Source organism: Triturus cristatus, chromosome 3_2 (genome assembly GCF_964204655.1).
Source record: "Triturus cristatus chromosome 3_2, aTriCri1.1, whole genome shotgun sequence".
NCBI classification, from domain to species: domain Eukaryota; kingdom Metazoa; phylum Chordata; class Amphibia; order Caudata; family Salamandridae; genus Triturus; species Triturus cristatus.
This window is the reverse complement of record NC_140584.1, coordinates 454719519-454738201: the sequence shown is the minus strand read 5'-3', so window position 1 is coordinate 454738201 and position 18683 is coordinate 454719519. Positions and strand designations below refer to the sequence as shown.

Sequence of the window (18683 nt, the reverse complement as noted above, 5' to 3'; positions counted from 1 at the left end):
CTGTACCGTATCTCCTAGTCTCTTGCTTTCTCCTCCCGTCGTTCTTGGAGATCAGTCCTTTCAGTGAGAATCTTGCTTCCCTATCAGTTTTTGGATAGTCTGGTCCCTTTCTGCCTTTCGGACCAGCTTCTCCTGTTGAAAATACTTTGTGAGTTCAGTTCACAGCCCTCTTTCAGGGATGATACTGCTTGGGTATTAGATTCTAAGATAAGGAATCTGCGACTAGATGTCTCTGTCAGATAAACAAGTTACTTACCTTCAGTAATGCCTAATCTGGCGGAGACCAGATCTAGCCGCGGATTCCTTATCGACCTACCCGTCCTCTCCACTCTGTGAACTGAGGGACTGTTGTCTCCAAGATCCCCTCTTGCATACTACTACGGTTCTTTTGATCTGTACTTGTTGATACAAGTTTTCTTTTCCCTTTTTGGCACACTGTTTCCTGAGATTATTTTTCTAAATGGCTCCACGTTGTTGGCATGAATAGTACCAAAAGAAACTGACGTCAGCGCATCGGGGGAGGGCTTATATGGAATTAGTTGATGTCACATTTGAGAGACGCGTAGCTTTGGAGTCGAGTGACGCACCCTACCGACGAGCAGGGGTACTGCTGGAAAAATGTTCAGATCCATCCTGGTGCCTGGGAAGGAATCTAAGACAAGGAATCTGCAGCTAGATCTTATCTCTACCAGTTAAAGTGTAACTGAAGGTAAGCAACTTGTTCAATAAGGTGGTCGGAATATGTGTCACGTTTTAGCCACAATTATAAATCAGGCCCATACTTAGTTAAATGTTTCCTTATGAACCAGTTGTTCTCAATGTCAGTCTGACTGGATGTTGACAAAAATCCTTACCACTTATTTTAGTGTTACGGAAGTGTGTGTGCATATTTTCACGCGTGTGCGTAAATGGCCTAATACGGACTATACCATACAACTTGGAAATATGTGAAATTACAAGAGTTTGTGTTATTTAAACTTTACTTTATGGAATGAGACCAGACTTGAAATTATAATTGATTGTTTTTTTCTGTACGCCGCTATGGATTTGTATTTCACGAAAGCATGTGAAATTGAGGACATGATTGCTGGGATGCTCATTGAAAACAAATACTCTTCAATTTTCAATATATGATTGCATTTTGGGTATTTTATGATGGCGTTCTACCTTTTTACAATTAATACTGTTGCACCATCCGCGTGGCAATATTATTGACTGCATTTGTGATATAAAAGGTGATGTAATTTGTTATTGTATTTATTTGTTCCATCTTTTTGTACATGAGTCAAAATATGTGTGACATTGTGAAGAGTAAATGGTGGGGTGGAAGTCAAGGTTAGGGTAGTAGTTTTACCTTTGAATTTCGTGTCTCTGTTCTGTAATGTAGCCAGTGTTGACCCCCACCTTCTACCGTTATGAATCAACTATAGTTTTACAGTGATTTCTTTATGTTGAAATACCGGCTCTGTAGCCTCCAAGCACACAGACAGGAATCAGAATCAATTTCCTCCAATAAGTATGAGCTGTAATGAACAATAATGCCACAGTGCTGCAACAAGCATCAATGGTGCCAGTAATCAACATGAATAGTCCCATTCAGTAATGAGCAACAAATTTTGCAACAGTTAGAGGAGATAGGGTCAGAAAGAAATGAGCAGTTTACTTGTGGAGTTTGCATTTGTGGTGACCGTGTTCGGAAACACCAAAAAAGATAATTTCCGTTTTAATGCGTTTTTAAACCCCTCTTTTAAGTTTATGAGAGTGTTTTAAAAAAGAAAGCAAATAAAACATATTTTTCCGTATTTCATTTTTTAATGCTAAGTGCTCTCACTGAAAACTCTGTGTTGTTTAACTTGTGTTGAAGAAGGAATAGCATAGATGATCGTTGTACACTCCTTTTCCCTCGTTTTGCTGGGGGTAAAGGAGGGGCAGGACAGAGGAGACCAATAGTTCAGCCCTGCTTGCAAATCGAGAACTGGGTGAGGGGGACGGCTCTCCAGGGTACCCAAGATTCCTTTACCTTCATTTCTGAAAGTGTGGAGTGTTAAGGCAGAGTTGTTAACTTTTTGTTGGGGAGGGTGGCCAGCAGAGAACCAAATTCTCAGCCATTAGTCAAAGCTAGGAGGTGAAAATGGCAGCCTGCTGCCTTTGGGCAGAGGGAACAACAAGGTGATGGATTAAATGCTTGTATTAATCTCAGCAACTGGTGATCACTCGAGCTGCATCCCAATCCATCGTTTTTCACCCAACATGCAACTCAGTTTGGAACCAGCTGTATGGAAATCAGTCTTGACCCTGATCCTCATGGGAATAGTCCAGCCCAAACTGCCAAGCCAAGCCAGGTTTCCCTGAACTGGAATATAAGCATCCTAGGACCAGTTTCGCCCTCATAAGGGCTCATCAGCCAGGTATAGCTTGATTCCGGTGGCACAGTGAACACAAAACCTACATTTGAGCATACACGTCCCTCTGAGGACGGCAACTGCAACAGCAACAAGGTGATGAATGAAATGCGTAAATTAAATTCACCCACTTTTCCCATTGGGGCAGGATCAAGGCTGATTTGGCTCACTGTGCTACTGAAACCCAAGCTATACCTTGCTGTAGAGCCCTAACTAGGGCAAAACTGTTCCAGTTTAAGGAGGACCTGGCCTGGCAGTTAGAGCGGGACTGTTTCCAGGAGGAGCAGGGTCAAGACTGATTTGCAGATGACTGGGTCCAAACTAAGGTGGCTTGGTGGGCAGAAAAGAATGGATTGGGATGCGGCTTGAGCATTGCCAGTGGGTGAGATTAATGCAAGCATTCCATTTATCACCTTGTTGTTTATGTATTTGGGCAAAGGGGCAAGACTGGGATTGGCAAACACCTCCTCAACCTGCCCTTGGTCTATGGTGGCTGCAGGCACTGAGAACTCTTCTAGCACTTACACAAATCTAGAAGGGACAAGGGACAAAGTACACTTCCCATACTGGGGAAACAGGACTGACACGCACTGTCTGTAGAGAAGGCTAATAAAGGCCCATTCTCTTCTTTGGGGAACCCCAAATATTCCAGCCAAATATAAGGCTGCTCACAACTGTATCAGATCATTTCCAATGATACTAGCCATGCATTGCCAAAGGCCTTGCATAGCTAATTTAGCAGTACCGAGTATTGCTGCACAATTTTAAAAACCTCAGAAATCCCCTTAACAACAGAGTTAACATAATGTGATGTTTGTAATGCAGAGCCTAAAAACACTAACATTTGAAAGTTTTGGTAAACTACACAAACGATAACTCACACCTTTACTATATGGTGTTCAAGTCCTTGCAGACATTATCACTAATGACAAGTCAAATTGCATCATCTATTAACTCTCAAATGACATCAATAATAACGTCACAGATGAGGGTACATATTTATTTATGATTTCCTGTGGTGCCACAATGCCTGGTAGGTGTTGGTGCATTTTACAAGTAACCAGTGAGATACAATGAAAGAAGACATTTCCTAAAGCCATAAGACGACATTATGAAAAGAAGGAACAAACGGATTGGTTATAGACAAACGTATGGCACAAATGATGTCAACAAATATGACACCGCCAATTTCATTCTCACTGACCTCACTGTTATCTTCACGAAGGACTTTGGAAAGCTTCAGCCTGGTGGGTCTCCCACACAAGTCACTGAGAATGGCATTTGTGAAACCTAGGTGGTTTGCAGACATATAATGTGGCTTACAATGTGTTGTCTTTGCCCCACATCATCAGTTTGCCGATAGGAGTGCCATGGTCAGTATTTTTCAGGGACTGCTAGATTGTGTACACCAAATAGGCATAGGGCGAAGACACTATTTTCAAGCAGTCTTTCCTCTCTGGGCAACCCCCAGTCGATCGATTTTTAATGACATGCCGGGGAGGAAGAATAACAGCAATTGGGCTCCCATCTGGGTGTATCCAATGTTTCGTCTCTCCCCTGAGAGCCAGATAACTCTTTAGGATTCTCAACAGCATTCTGTACCTGGTGTTGGGTAATCATACCGTCCATGCACCCAAAAGCACCATTGTAGTCCTTAGGCTACTTGTCATCATGCTGGGGTGCACAAGCGCACGCCTAAAGATTTGTATTACAGGAAGTTCCCTTCCAGCTAACTCTGGCAAGAGGATGGTGACGGAAATGGAAAAGGTGGAAGCCTAAAAGCCGGTAAACTGAAAACAGATGCTCTAAATCTATATTTTGAATATGTTGCACCTATTAATATTCTCAGATGCACAATGGGTGCTCTGAAGTGTGATTGCTCCCACTGCATGTGGGCTATGCAAAGTTCACCCCACTGTTCTGTTTTAACAAAGAATTAAGAGCAAAGGAAAAAAACCATTACAGACATTGTCATTTAAGGGAATGACACACATTTCCACTGCAGTTAAAAAGGTAAAGTGTTTGACTGTGGTTTGAAATAGAGGTAGAGTTATTGTCAGGCTAAGAGTTAGATGTAGGTTTAGGTATGGGATTTGTGTTAGCATCAGGGTTAAAGTTAAGTTTACAGTTATATTGAGGGTTATAATTGAGGTACATGAAAAACACAGTGTTAGGGATAAAGTTGCTAGTTAGAGTTAGGATTAGGGTCAGGGTTACCTTGACATTAGGTTTGGTGAAGTATTGGACTATGTTCATGGACTAGCGTATGGGTTAACTTTAAAGTATATTTAGGATAAGATTTTACTTCAAGCTGCATTTAGGGTGAGGTGTAGTGCTTGAGTGAGTTGTGGTAAGGGTGTGTAAAACCTGGTAAAACCATTTTCATTGCAAGATGTATTGTAGGAATTTTGTTGTAGCAGACAAACTAATGTTCTATCCAATACATTCATTTTTCTATTTAATGTATTCTCTGTAATGATTTTCCAACGTAATTTTTAATTAAGCGCTCGGCTGCCTTTTAGACATGTTTGCGCTCTAAAAATACCTGATGCATACATATATACAGACTATGCAGATTGTTACATTAGTCACTTTTTTACTTAGTTCACATATTACCTTAACCTTTAATAGGATAAAGACTTACTGTTTTCTATCTCAGTGATATGTTGATCATATTGTATTTCATTAGATTGTGTGGATCAGTGTTCACCAACAAATACAAGTTACTCCTACACAGGTTTCTCGTTGAATGCTCATTAATTACTTAGGGACATATATTATATTGCTTACCATGCACAGATCAGCCATTTTGAATATATCCATATTGTGTTTTCTTTTCTGTCGCATGTTTGTTAGCACGGGCGATTGCTTATCCTCTATTTGACATATTGCTTTTATTATTAACCGATAGCAAGTTCTTACATATCACATATCATTTGTATTTTGATGGGCAGAATGAACACATATTCATTTAATTGTTTTACACAAATGCTTGTCTTTTTTTCTGACCACAGCATATCCTGTAATGGAAGCCATATCATGCAAACCGGATAAGCCAGAATTTGAAAAGCCACTGGTACTAACAGCCAGGATTCATTCCTTTTATCCAAGTTCTATCAACATTACCTGGTGGAAAAATGATGAGCTTCTACCCACGTCTGGAATGCGCAACTTTGAAGAAGATCAAATTGATAAGAATGGTAACAGCTCATTTGTCATATGGAGCCACTATGACATGCACCTTACCTTGGAGGATAGAGGGAAGAAACTCATTTGCCGCCTTGAGCATGAGAGTCTGTCAAAACCAATGGAATCAGAATATATTCTTCATGAAATAGGTAATGTGACAAGCTGCATTTTCTCACAGATAGAAATATTGCATCTCAAGAAAATACATTCTGTGAAAATGAATCACCATATACAGCTATAAGATCTAGTACCCCTTCCATCATATTTATCTCCCTCTTTGAGATTTGTATTTTTCCACAGAACCATGCTATGACCTGCTGAGAATTGATTTTTGAATAAAAAGGATAGCATTCAGTTTGTGTTCCCTTAACTTCATAGAAGTTTGATTTATATTGTATTTAAGCAGTAGGGCTTTGTAAAGTGTTCAATTCAATTACACAGCCTCCTGAGTTAGGCCTGGTGTAGGGATGTTTAGGGGGCCACAATGGGAGACCCCCATGATTGAAATGCAGGGGTCCCTGCTAGGAGCCCCCAAATTCAATTTCCGACAGCCAATCTATGTTGGAAAAGCTGACATGGATTGGCTGTCAGAAACCGACATCGTAATCCTGACGTCATTGAAGGGATTACTATTCCGCGCCTGTTCTGATTTCCGATGGGCTCACAGAGTCCGTCGGAAGAGGTGTGGAATCTCCCTGCTGGTTTGCTTTTGACCACCATAATCAAAATACGGCGGTCAGAGGGAAACCTCAGGCTCTCTGCCCAACATCGAAATCGGGCCCAACGTGTTTTCTATCTCCCTTTCTCATTTCTTTCTCTTCCTCATTTTTCTTCCCCATAATTGTTCTTCCCATTCTACATTTCGTGCTTCACCATATGCTCCGTACTACATTTCTCAGGCATTTATCTTTATCTACTTTTGTTTCATTTGCTTAAACGTAACTTGGTGCTATTAGGTTTATAACATGAAGCGGGCCAAATTCCTTCCCTCTTAAATATTTAACTCGGTCCTTCATCGGGCAATAGTTAAAAAATTTGCAAACTTGGATTTCCTGTTTCTATAGCTTTCTCCTTTTTCGTTTGTATAAATGCTTTTATACTCTTATTCTTCTTGCCTTTTCTTTCCAGACAGATGATTGACCCAGTTCTATCTCCCCCTATATATATTTGGGAATAGCAGTTTTTGAGAGGATGTGCTCATCTCATTAGTCCATTTATCTTTGCTTGTCGGCATAAAAACTGCTTTTGTTTTTCGGTTTGCCCTTCCGCCTCATTCTCACACTTCAGAGATTGTCTTTCATTAATGGACCCTTCTGCCTGTGAAGCCTACACATTGTTCCTGCTGATACTGTTCAAGGGATTATTACACTTTTCATTCCGCAAAAAAGACGAAAAGTTTTTATATCTGATTGACTCCTGCGGAAACCCCTTTAATCTCACAAAGTCAGGGAAGCCCACTGTCCATACTTCAGTCCAGACCTTCCTTCCTTCCTCCTCTTAGGTCTTTCTTCTAGTTTTGTCTAGCTGGCAATGCTTATCTGCTACATTCAATCTTTCTGCTGTGCTGTTTTTTAACCAAGGGTAAATTAAAAACAAGGTTCTTTTTGTTAATGTATCACATGGGCACACATCCTTAATGTAGGGCCGCACACCTTTATAGCTAAAATCGAAGTATATATCCCTCTTAACCTTCCTTGCTGTCACCCAATTTTCTCTGTAGATTCATTAATATTAGCTATATCAATAGATACTAATCGATTGCTGTGGCTAGTGTCCTGTAGGTCTGGCCTATACTGTAATATCTCTTACTCTCGCTTTCTCATTCGAACACACATGCACACTCCATCTCTCTCTCTTGCACTCTCTCTTTCTCTTGTGCTCACTCTTTCTCTCACTCCATGCCCCCTCAAAATTATTTGGCTTAGAAGATAAAAACTTTGAATATCTTATGACATTCTATTTGAGACCAATTTTCTTAATTACATCTTTTTCACTGAGTTATCTCCCACCTCTCTATTTACCTGCGTTCGTAAAAAACAATATGCACTTAATGTGAACATTCTAGTATTAATTTGCAGCTTTTAAGACGTCAAGGGCACAGATCTGCATAATTGTATTGTTTTTCTCAATTTAAAACAGCCATGGCTCCGAAAGTTGGCTCTATTCAGTGTTACCCTACAGCGCCTGAACCAGGAAAGGAGCTGATACTATCATGTGAGATCAACAGATATTTCCCAAAGGGGATTCAAGTGGAGTGGTACAGAGGCAACATCCGGATTGAAAAGGCTCATGTGGAAAACAAGACGAGATCTGCTGATGATGTTTACGAGATGACTTCCATAGTCAAATTCAAGCCCACTGTTGCTGATCACCAAATGGAATTTAGAATGGAGGTTTGCCATTCGACTATTTCGAAAGAACCTATTGCAGTGAGATTCATACTTCTGTTTCAAGGTATGAAATAATTTACAATGTAACATTAACATTTTGAATAGTACAATGCATGTAGTGCTGGTTATGTAAAGAGGGCTCCAGAGCCTTTTTCCTTGTATGTGTTAGGCTACAGTATGTATGGAGAGCCAAGTGTGGGCCCCATTCTGGAGATACACCATCCTTGTGTGAAATACTGGTTGCTTGCTTTTGTTGAGAAGTTGAGTCCTTATGCAAGCAACAGGTTGAGTTGTTGACTCATCTAAGTCAAAAGTGATCCCTCCTACTAGGATTCACATTCCTAGTCATTGTGTGCCGTTAGCTGCTTTAGTAATGTGCCTGAGTAATGTTATACCTAGGGTAGACAGGATGGTTAAGCTCAGATTCCCTATTTGTCTTCAAGTGCACCTACTGTATCATCTTTGTATTTGTGTTTATGTACCCCTCTCTACTACTTCATTTCTTTAGGTTTTTGCATCCCTATCTTAAAGCTGCTGTCAATTTACATCTATGTAAGGGTCATCAACAGCAGCATCTATTTCCTCAAACAGCCCTTGGATGCTGAGTAAATGAGATTGTTCCTAGTAGAGTGTTAAACTATATATTTGTAGTGAATCTTCTTAATGACCGCACAAAGAATGCAATAGATAATATCGCAAATTCTATCATCAGTGGCATTACTGGTGACATCACATATTTTACCACTGACCTCTTCAATTAAACCAATAAAGTGTCTCAGCAACTCCACACTGAGAGATGGGTTTGACACGTGGCTACACCTAGCAGTATGTCCAGACGTGGGTCCCGTGCTGTTGATGCCACTGGAGTCAAGCTATCCTGGCTGATGAGGGCTGAAAGCTCGAAACCGGTCCTAGGATGCTTGTTTCCAGTCCAGGGAGGACCTGGCCTGGCAGTTCGGGCTGGACTGTTCCCATTGGGCACAGGGTCAAGACTGATTTGCATATGGCTGGGTCCAAACTGAAATGGGATGGTGAGCAAAAAAACGATGGATATAGGCCTAGATCTCTGTACTGGGGTGAATACATGACATCGTTCTGCATTCTGTCCATCAATTGTTCTTTTTACACCTAGCAGACTTTGCACACAAGGCATACCTTCAGCCAGGTCCTGCAATCAACACCACTTCCCTTAAGACATGCTAGGCATACTATCAGCGGTACATGTGCAGGCTTGCCACATTTGCAGTCCTGAAATTCTTCTGCAGCTCCTAGAGACCTGTGGTGCTTAGTTGTTTCTGGCCAGCTGAGTTGTAAGGTTGTAATGGCTTTCTGGACAACACGCTGCTCCTTCAGGATTGCTTCTATCAGTGTGCCATCATTGTGTACTTCCTGGTCAGGTCCCTGCCCTCTCACCTGCCCCCTTTTTCCTAGGTTTTAAGAGCATCAATTCAATTTGTTTCTCTTAGAGGAGGTCAGCAACGTGCAGAGTTTTGTCCCTGGTACAATGCTTCTATATACTGGGACAGAAAGAGCCTCCTTCATGAAGTGTAAATAATACTGTTTAAAGGAGCCATCATTTACTGGTGAAAAGTTAGGCCCAACAAAATTGTAATTTTCTTTAAAAATTGTAATTCTAAATCAACCACAAAAGAGACATTTTTGATAACTACTTTCAAGGGCTTTCACTTTGGAGGGGAAGGTAAGACCACTAAATAACCACATAAGCTGATTCAGACACAGAAGACTTACACTCACATCTTGGACTAGCCACAGTCCTAGCCCAGAGTCAATAGACATAGCCGTGACTCTGAGTGTAGTGGCAATAGGTACATGGTGTACCTTGATGCTTGTTCTTGTTTTAGAGCCTCGTATGCACAGCCACAGGCTGTACCCAACATTTTCTGTTGACAGGTAGAGACTAGGTTTAATGGCTTTGCTGAATGCCACATCTTCTTTCAGAGCCTGCTCTGTAATGGCCAGTGGGCTCTCGAGTAATGCATGCAAGATGTGACCAAAAGACACCCATGCACCCATTGAGAATTAGCCAAATGATTTGCTAAGTTTCTCAAAGGGCTGAAGACTGGGTCTGGTGTGGTGCCGACAACCAAGCTTTGTGCCCTGTAAAACTTGGTATAGCCAAAGATTATTCATGAGACTGAGCCTAGGGTGTTGCCAAAGGTCATGCTCTGCATTTTGAACTATTGACTATGCCTGTGGCAAGGGATATGGACTAGAATTGGGGGGTCTGACTAAATGTTCGTGAGTGAAAATGCGGGATGACATCTTTAACATCCCCCATGCAGGTACCATCTGCCTTTTGTTTCAACTAAAGGTCTTAGCAGCAGCTGACAAGGCATACTATAGCACTTTTCTGGCCAACTTAGAGGAGGAAGGCTGAGTGCATGGGATGCTGATTTGTTCATCTTGTCCCTACCTGATTTGACGAAGTTAGTAATATTCTGGCATTAGGCTTCCATTAGCTCTACAAAGTTGTATGGGGTACACAAAGGACTCCTCTTTGCCACCGATAGAAAACATCTGTTTGACTCTTCTCCCAGATCAAGTTTATGAAACTTCCATGTGGTTGATGGGTGCCTTGGTCAGTACTAATACCTTCTGCTTTCTGATAATGCAGGCTTGGATGGTTGGAAACATCATCAGATTCACTAAAAAGAGGGCCTGGTGCAGTGGTGGCTGCATGAAGAGTGTTGGCTTTTTTCGTCTTAACCCATTTCTTGTTTTTGGCCGCTGATGGGCATAGGTTGCTGAGTGGTTAGAGCTCCTGAGACAAAGTGGTGCTCATGGCTCAGAGGAGCACAGAGCTGGAGAAGGAGATAGAGGTCCATTGTTAAGAGGATGGATAGGGGGAAGGTTTCCCAAGATTAAGCCATGCTGATAATTCCAGTGGGTTCAAGGGGTGTGGTATGTGGGTTCTGCTGGGGAGCTGTGCCATGAATTCCCTGCTGGCATGTGTTGCTACTTACTTGAATGTCAGCATGCCCCACCTGTGCTGATCTGCCACAGTTTGTCACGCTTCCAACCATGAGTAATGAATAGGCCTGGACATGGGGCCAAGTACTGAGCCAGGCAAGAGACTGACATTGTTGCAGCTTTTACCCTGTAACTCCTTTACCCCCTTACTATGAGCACCACTGAACATCACCCCTGGATCAAGACAGCATGGGCTGTCTTTTGTTCTGTGCACTATTCGGCAGTACCCCTGAGTCTGATTATGTGTTGTCATGCACTCTGAGACACTGAGATGCTTCAGTTTAACCATTCCATTTCAAGAGAAATTAATTTTGGATTGTGATTTGAGAAGATAAGATCACTGGAGGTGACAGACAGAACACCAGTGTCCAACAAAGCTGTACCTCCCTTTCACTGGAATAAGAGTTTAGAGAAATAGAACCTGATGTCGCTAGCATGTGTTGGTTTCCTGACACTTGGCATAGTCAAGTTTATTTAAATTGCCCAGTACCCTTGCAATGAAGTTCAACATACAATAAAAATCATAAATAACCATCAGTTTAAAGAATAGCTTACAACAGATTCTTGCAGTGACGGTGAGCAGGTTTAAAAGGCTTCAATAAGTCTACATCATCGGCTAATGTGCTGACAGGTCAAATGTAACCAACGAGATTTTTGCATGTTGACCACCCTTTACCACAATAAAACACTGAGTGGCAAAAGAATCCATAGCACCCTTTATGGGTGAAGAGCTGGGGTGCACATAGATTTGAAAAGATTTGGCATCTTACAACAACATTTATTCCTTGCTGTGAGCGGGTTTAAAAGAGTATAAAAACCCTTGTCGTGAACTAATAGAATCCAGTGTTGGCTAAGGAGCAGCATTTCATAAGAGTACGAGCTGTGGAGATTCAGACCCGTTAGGCCGGCCTTTCCCAGAATGTGCAAAACGATGGTGTTGTTGAGCCATCAGCCGCTAATGAGGTCCAATAGAATATTGTGCCCTCCTAAGAGTTAGTTGAAGTACGGCAGGGTGATACTGGAGTGTGGCTGTGTGGATTTCGATGTGTACCTCACAGAAGGCACGTGCACAATCAGGCTGCGACCGTCCGAAGGTGATTATAGTCTAACTGGAAGCCCTCCCTGAGTGTTGATGGTGAGCTGGGAGGTAGGTTCCAGACTCTCCTGTGTTTCCATTTTCTTTTCTACCTTCATTAGGAATTTTACCAGCCGGCAGTTTAGCTGCGAGTCCCCTGGTGCGAAGCAGGCTAGCACCAAGTGCCAGCACTAATTGCCTCTTGCTTCCATTCGCCTTATAGATCCTTGCAAGAGCAAATTAAAGGTGGCATGTCTTTTATGCCTTTCCCACATAGACGACAAACCTTCAGTGTGCTCTTCCGCTGTCAAGGCCGGAGATGAAAAAGGGTGGGGAGTAAGCCTAAACGGTACTTCAAGAATTTCTTTTTGACTGTGTTTTTGTACCCTGTGTCACACGGTAATCAGACACAGCACTCCATGATGCGTAAAAGGCCATTTATTAGGACGGGATTGCCTACATTTAAACACTTCAACATTTTATCAAAATATCAAAACGCCTTTAAACATAAATCCTTTCTTTTCACTATTCTCTCTTCAACCCCAGCTTTCACCTCAGCACCCCATCTTGCTTCACTCCTCCTTTCACCTTTCTCTCAATAACCTCCTTCCATTACCAGTCTCTTTTTCACTTCTTTTACCCAAGCATTCTCCAATGAAGCCTCCTTGTCCTGTCCCAGGCATCCTGCACACTGTATTCCTTCGCATATGCTCCCTTCCTCCCCAAAACAGTGACCCTGCACTCACTCATCACCACCAAACTTCTCTTTCAAATCTCCTAGAAGGCCCCTCACCGCCAACTCATAGTGAGTGTTGCCCCAGATCAGAGAGGTGTACCCCACTGTAACAAAACAATTCCATTTTCTCCTCTGCAACGCCCCCAGAGCCTGCCACCTTAATGTTCCTGGCCAAACCACAAACTCTCAATGCTCAATAGATCATCCTAATGCCCTCGATGGGAGCATGTGCCATCGCCCCCCGTCCATCTAAGCAAAGGCACAATTTCAGACCAACCCAAGCAAGTTGCCGCCAGCCTCCAACTGAAGAACACCACATCACTCGTTCATGATTTGCAATAGTGTTTGCCCTGAGAGCTGGACTAAATCATTCATCCTCCAGATCTATAACTAGCATGTACGGACATCCACTTTCATGCACCATGGTCGCCCAAACCGGCAAAACAAAAATCCATTTTCACCCACTCATTCCCCACCAGAGCACATCGTGTCCAGTGCTTGGTCATTCCAAAGTTTCGTCCAGCAATATGCCATTCCAATCTTAGTAGCCCAGAGAAAGACAGCTGTCCCCACCATCTAAGTCACCATCCCATGGTTCCCGAGACCGCTCACACCCTACGAAGGAAGGAAAAAATTAGCGTGAGTTATGAACGCCATTTCTCTTTCCCCACCCAGTGGAGACCTGACCCCCTCTGACCTTATGTCTCCTGTGCAACACTTCAACTTTCATAGGCCTATCCCATGGATCCATGACCAACTCCCTCCCAAGCACACAGCCGCAGTTGCTGGCATGATCCTGAAGGAGACAGTCCCCAATTGCTGCAACTCCATGCACAGTACTGCCAACCACTGGTAGAACAGGGATGAAAGGTCCCATCTGTAATAGGAAGGCACTTGCCATATGGATCAAGCCCATAGATTTCTTAGAGGCCATCCACTGTATCCACAACTCCGAATCAAAGCACACACCCTCACCACCAAATTTGTATGTGGTCGCACATACCCTGGCTTCACATTCCCCACCACACCTGAGACGAGCTGAAATTCAGGTTCGTTCCATCCTTGTACCTGCCGCTCATTGGGGTGGGCATGGCTGCGAATCAGAGACCAGCTCCCTCCCCTGTGTGCAGCCGCTATTGCTGCCCATAACTGGAAAGAACGGAATCACAGAAGTGGCATAATTCTGCCCACTCACTGTGGCGAGCCAGAGTTCATCAGGTCAAGTTATATCGAGGCCTACCCGCCCATTCAGGTGAGATGACCATGATCAAACACTCTTGAGACCCATTTACGGATTAAGTACATAAAATCAGGTTGCATAGATTACCCAAGTGACTCGCCCTGCGGGTCCAGTAACATTCATCTGATTTTCATAGGGCTGTCCTTGTTGGGCAGGACAGGGTTGAAAAGTCTTAATTGTAATAGGAAGGCACTCACTGCATGGATTGAGGCCGTATATTGTCTCAAGGCCATCCACTGTATCCATAACTCCGATTAAATGTTCCCCCAAAAAATTGTGTCTGCGTTCACCATTATCCTGGCTCCACATTCCTCACTACACCAGAGCCAAGAGTAGCCCCTGAAATGCAGCTGAGTTACCTCAGCATACCCGGCCCTTGTTGCACAGACTGGTGTTGTAAGGTCATACCTGTTACATGAAGGCACTCTCCGTATCGATCGAGGCCGTAGCTTGTATCAAGAACCACAATAAATCAGAATCGACGTCCCCCACTGTCTGCATACCTCTCACCATAGATGCCGGCAGAAATCAATAACGCCAAAGTCCATTACTCCAGCACTTCCCCCTTACACCCTTTGGTAACCAGAATGTCCCTATGCAAGGGTTTGAAAACAACTGTCCCTGAATTCTTTTTTCCATATTTAATTCAGTACCAAGTCATATATACATGAGACCCCAGGGGCATCGTTCGGCCCAATGTAGGGGAGCCGTGTTTCTGGCCTCCCCTGCTTCCCCCTTTCTGTTTACTCTCCCACACTTCATTACCTCATCAAACCAATTGAGTTAAACTGCTTACTCAACAGGCCCCAACATCCTGTGTATTCCCCATTAACCACCAGCCTTTTCTCACCTGAGACACCAAGGGACTGGTCATAACATCATTCATCTCACCATGCACCACCCCGCCCCACGAAGTAAGTAGGTCAGTTGAGGTATTGCATGGACGATCCTATGATGTAGGGAACACCGTTGTAGATGCCCCTAGTTCTTCTGACCAACGTTCTGGAACCGTCATGCACCCCGCTGGTGTCTCCAGCCACTTGCCTGCCTCTGCTGCGTGGATTGTCGCTTCATGCACCACCTTGCTGCACCAACCAGGCGGGCTTCTCGCACCACCAGGCCCACGAGCCATTCTGGCCCCCATGTGGTTCTCTGAGCCATAATGGTCTAATCCCGAACCCCAGCTCACCTGGGATCCCAGCGTCCTTGTGACACCCTCCTAGTCTGAATGAAAGCCCTCACTAAGCCCCTTGACACCATCTTCTCCAAGGCCTCCGCCACGTGCTTGTATCTAGCAGGCCATTATCTGTCTCTGCAGTCCTTCCCAGGCCCGTCTTGGCGGCAAAGAGCCAAAGGCATCCCCAGAAACACGGGCCCACTTGCACTAGGCGACCCATGCAGCCTCTACCAGCACAGACGCGCTCGCAATACTCAGGCCCTGCCCCCACAAACACTTGTGACACCGGGCAACCCCTTTCCGATGTGGCTTGCCAAGGCACAGAAAACGGACCCTGGTGTTAGGAGAGCCCTGTAATCCTAGAGCTATGTGTATATGGTTCTCACTAGTCAACAAATTATTCCTTGTAAAATCAGCAACAAGTACACACTGTTAAAGCCAATATTCATAGCTATTTTAAGACTAGCTAAAATATAACTTTACCATGTCCGAGGCCTCAACAAAACCCCCATTTCTAATCCTACCTCAGAGCGCAGTGATGAACTAACAAAAATCCAGAGCCCTGGTCACAGGGCCCCAAACTGACGACAGGCCGCCGTGCCAGCCTAGTGACACCTACACCGAAAATAGGAAAAATCATCACTCAGAAACCAGCCAGTCCCCCCCCCCCCCCTCTCTCCCGGCAGCCATGCCCAGTGGCGACGTACCAAGGCCCTGCTTACCAGGCAGCATCAGCCTGCTCTTGTTCAGGCATCACTGAGCAAGGCCCTCAACTTTCAAAAATTCTCCAAACTTTTTGCCCCTGGTAGTGCGAGGAGTCAGAAACCGGCTGAAATCCCCTTTCCTGACTCCTTATATGAAGAACCCTCAAACTCCACCCCCACGCATGACCCGCCAATCCTGTCCTGTTCTGTCATCAAACCCCGCGAAGTATCCCGAGGGAAGACTAGGCTGCGCCTTTGCTTCCCCATGTTTGTGACGGAGTAACCCGTCCTCTGAACTCTAAATCAGGCCCTTAATCTTGAAATCGTTTTCACGCAACATGGAAGGAATTTTCCCCCCTAGATTCCAGTGTTTCACACATTGTTTTAAATAATTAGGCACCTTAAAGACTAATTATACTCACACCCTCAGCATGGTGGCATCAAAGTGAATCTCATGCCTTCACCAAAGGACATATCTTCATCCATATACAAGAACATCACCTGTCTCTAAAAGATCGGGAGATCCGCAACTCCAGCGCCCACTTCATTTGCAGGGTGTCGCACAATAAAGCACCATATGATGTGGATTCACCCAGGTGTCATTACAAAGTAGATATTTATCATTTAATTGCATGACTTTGGAGAGGAATGCTTCTACTTCCCCATTATGATCATATGTAAGTCTGGCTACCCACAGGAGAAGTATTTATAAGGATACTTGTAATCGCTAATTAGCAATTTGCAAGCTTACAGGGTCGTTCAAAATGGAGTTGTGCCTTGTCTGTTTTCTCTCCTGAAAGCAATTTGATGGTCCTTTTCATCCTGTTGCCAAATCCTCCTTCCAATTATATGCAATGTTGGTGATCATTGCTTCAGGTTAAAGGTTTTACTTAACTTCTTAGTGTCTCCAAGACCGAACTAGAAAAATTATGCTGAGACATCCCTTTTCCAAAGTTCTTCTTGGATTTCCATATAATAATTACCAATAAGTATTACACTTAGATTTGGCACTATACCACTTGCCTCATCTCTAGGCGCTAGTGACAGGTGTCAAAGTATATCACTGTGTCCCTCACAGAGGGATCCAGTCATATGTTGAGAGGGTAGACAAGCAGAGAGAGGTGTGAGCTTTTCTGTAGACCTTAAACGAATTTGACATCACTTTTCTAGGCGGTTTTGCAAATGTAGTAATGCTTCTAAAATTGTTGCTTCCTGTACCTACTACTTTGTCTTGCATATTTAACTGCATCAACTTGCAATGTATTCAGTTTCCTTTTTTTTAATTTTTTTTATTTAGCACATCCAAAAATGTTTTACAGACCCACCATTAGTAACCACAGAGAGATATATATTACACAAATCAAACATTAGAATTAGGAAATAATATAGCTTCCGTATGCGTATATCCATTTTACCCAAAATATAATAATGGAATGCAAATTATCCCTCATACATGTGGCTTCATCCTACCCCAATTTTATCCTCATACCACTCTGCAACATACCACCATATTTTTACTTCCTCTCGTTTTAGATCCTGCTCCTCTACAGGCGTTCAAAACCTTTTCCTGGTTATATGTGCCAAGCAATCTTGCCAGCCACATCTGAAATGTTGGAGACTCCAAATCCTTCCAGCGTGAGGCTATCAGTATCCTGTATACCGCCATACCCATAAGCACACAGTAAACCTGCTTGTTGCTCAAACCCAGAGTGCAGTCATAACCCAATATAAAAACAGTTGGGGTAAAATCTATACAGGGGCCAAATAATTGTTGAAAAAACCTGAAAATATCCTTTTTCAGGGGTACAAGCTTGTCGCATTCGTAGAACATGTGTTTCATATCATCCGGCCCTTCCCCACACCTCGGACATCGATCATCCACCCGCATCCCCCACTTATATAATTTAGCTGGGGTATAGTACAAACTGAATAGGGTTTTATATGACTGGGCTTTCAAATTGGTATTTATAAAAACCTGATCGAACAATAAGAGGCTCATACACACGTCTACTTCGGGATCCACAAGTTTATCCGCCCACTACGCCTCTACCTTCTCCAGATCATCAGAGATTTTCTCCAGTAAAAGAGCATAAAACCCTCTTATTCTAGACGAGACCCTCCCCAAAACTTCCAGCATGGGGATCTTGTTCCAATTAAATCTAGGCTTTATACCTGCTATATAGCTCTTAATCTGAAGATATTTCATATAATCCGCACCTGACATACCATAGACTAATTGTAATTCACTAAACAAAAGAACCCCCTCCTCGTCACCAATATCACCAAACGTTCCTATTCCCCATTGCTCCCATCTGCCTCCGGCTCTGTCGAGTGTTAATGCCGGAAATAATGGTGATCGCCAAAGGGGGGTGTAACGATTTATCTTGGGGATAGCCATCAATTTGATGACATACACCTTCCCTACTCCCTGTATAGTTTTAAAACGCACCTTGTTATAGTATCCCCTCTCAATTCGCCGAAGGCAAAGTCCAAGTGCCTCGGTACCCAGGGTCAATTCGTAGCAAGATGAGATCCTCTCTTTTAAATCTCCTGGTCTAGATGGTACAAACAGCGGGATCATCTGCTGTAGCAGTGCGGCGTAATAGTACAGCCTAATATTTGGGACTAGAAGCCCCCCTCTATCTAGAGGGAGTGATAGTAATTTCAATGACCGCCTGACTTTCCCAAATTGCCATATAAACCCTGAAAAGATAGACTCCACTCGTTTTAAGACTGCTTCCTCCATTGCCAAAGGAATAGACCTAAACAGATATAGCAG

The 18683-nt window shown here is 43.4% G+C and overlaps 1 protein-coding gene across 4 annotated transcripts in view; it reads left to right on the top strand.

Moving 5' to 3' along the window:
- LOC146857529 (uncharacterized) overlaps positions 1 to 18683 on the top strand; it is a 223115-nt gene that overhangs the window by 178837 nt on the left and 25595 nt on the right. For all 4 annotated transcript variants that reach the window (XM_085648070.1, XM_085648071.1, XM_085648072.1 and 1 more), the window contains exons 7-8: positions 5417 to 5740; positions 7731 to 8045. In XM_085648070.1, coding sequence (XP_085504196.1) covers positions 5417 to 5740; positions 7731 to 8045 — 639 coding nt within the window. The remainder of the gene's footprint in view (positions 1 to 5416; positions 5741 to 7730; positions 8046 to 18683) is intronic.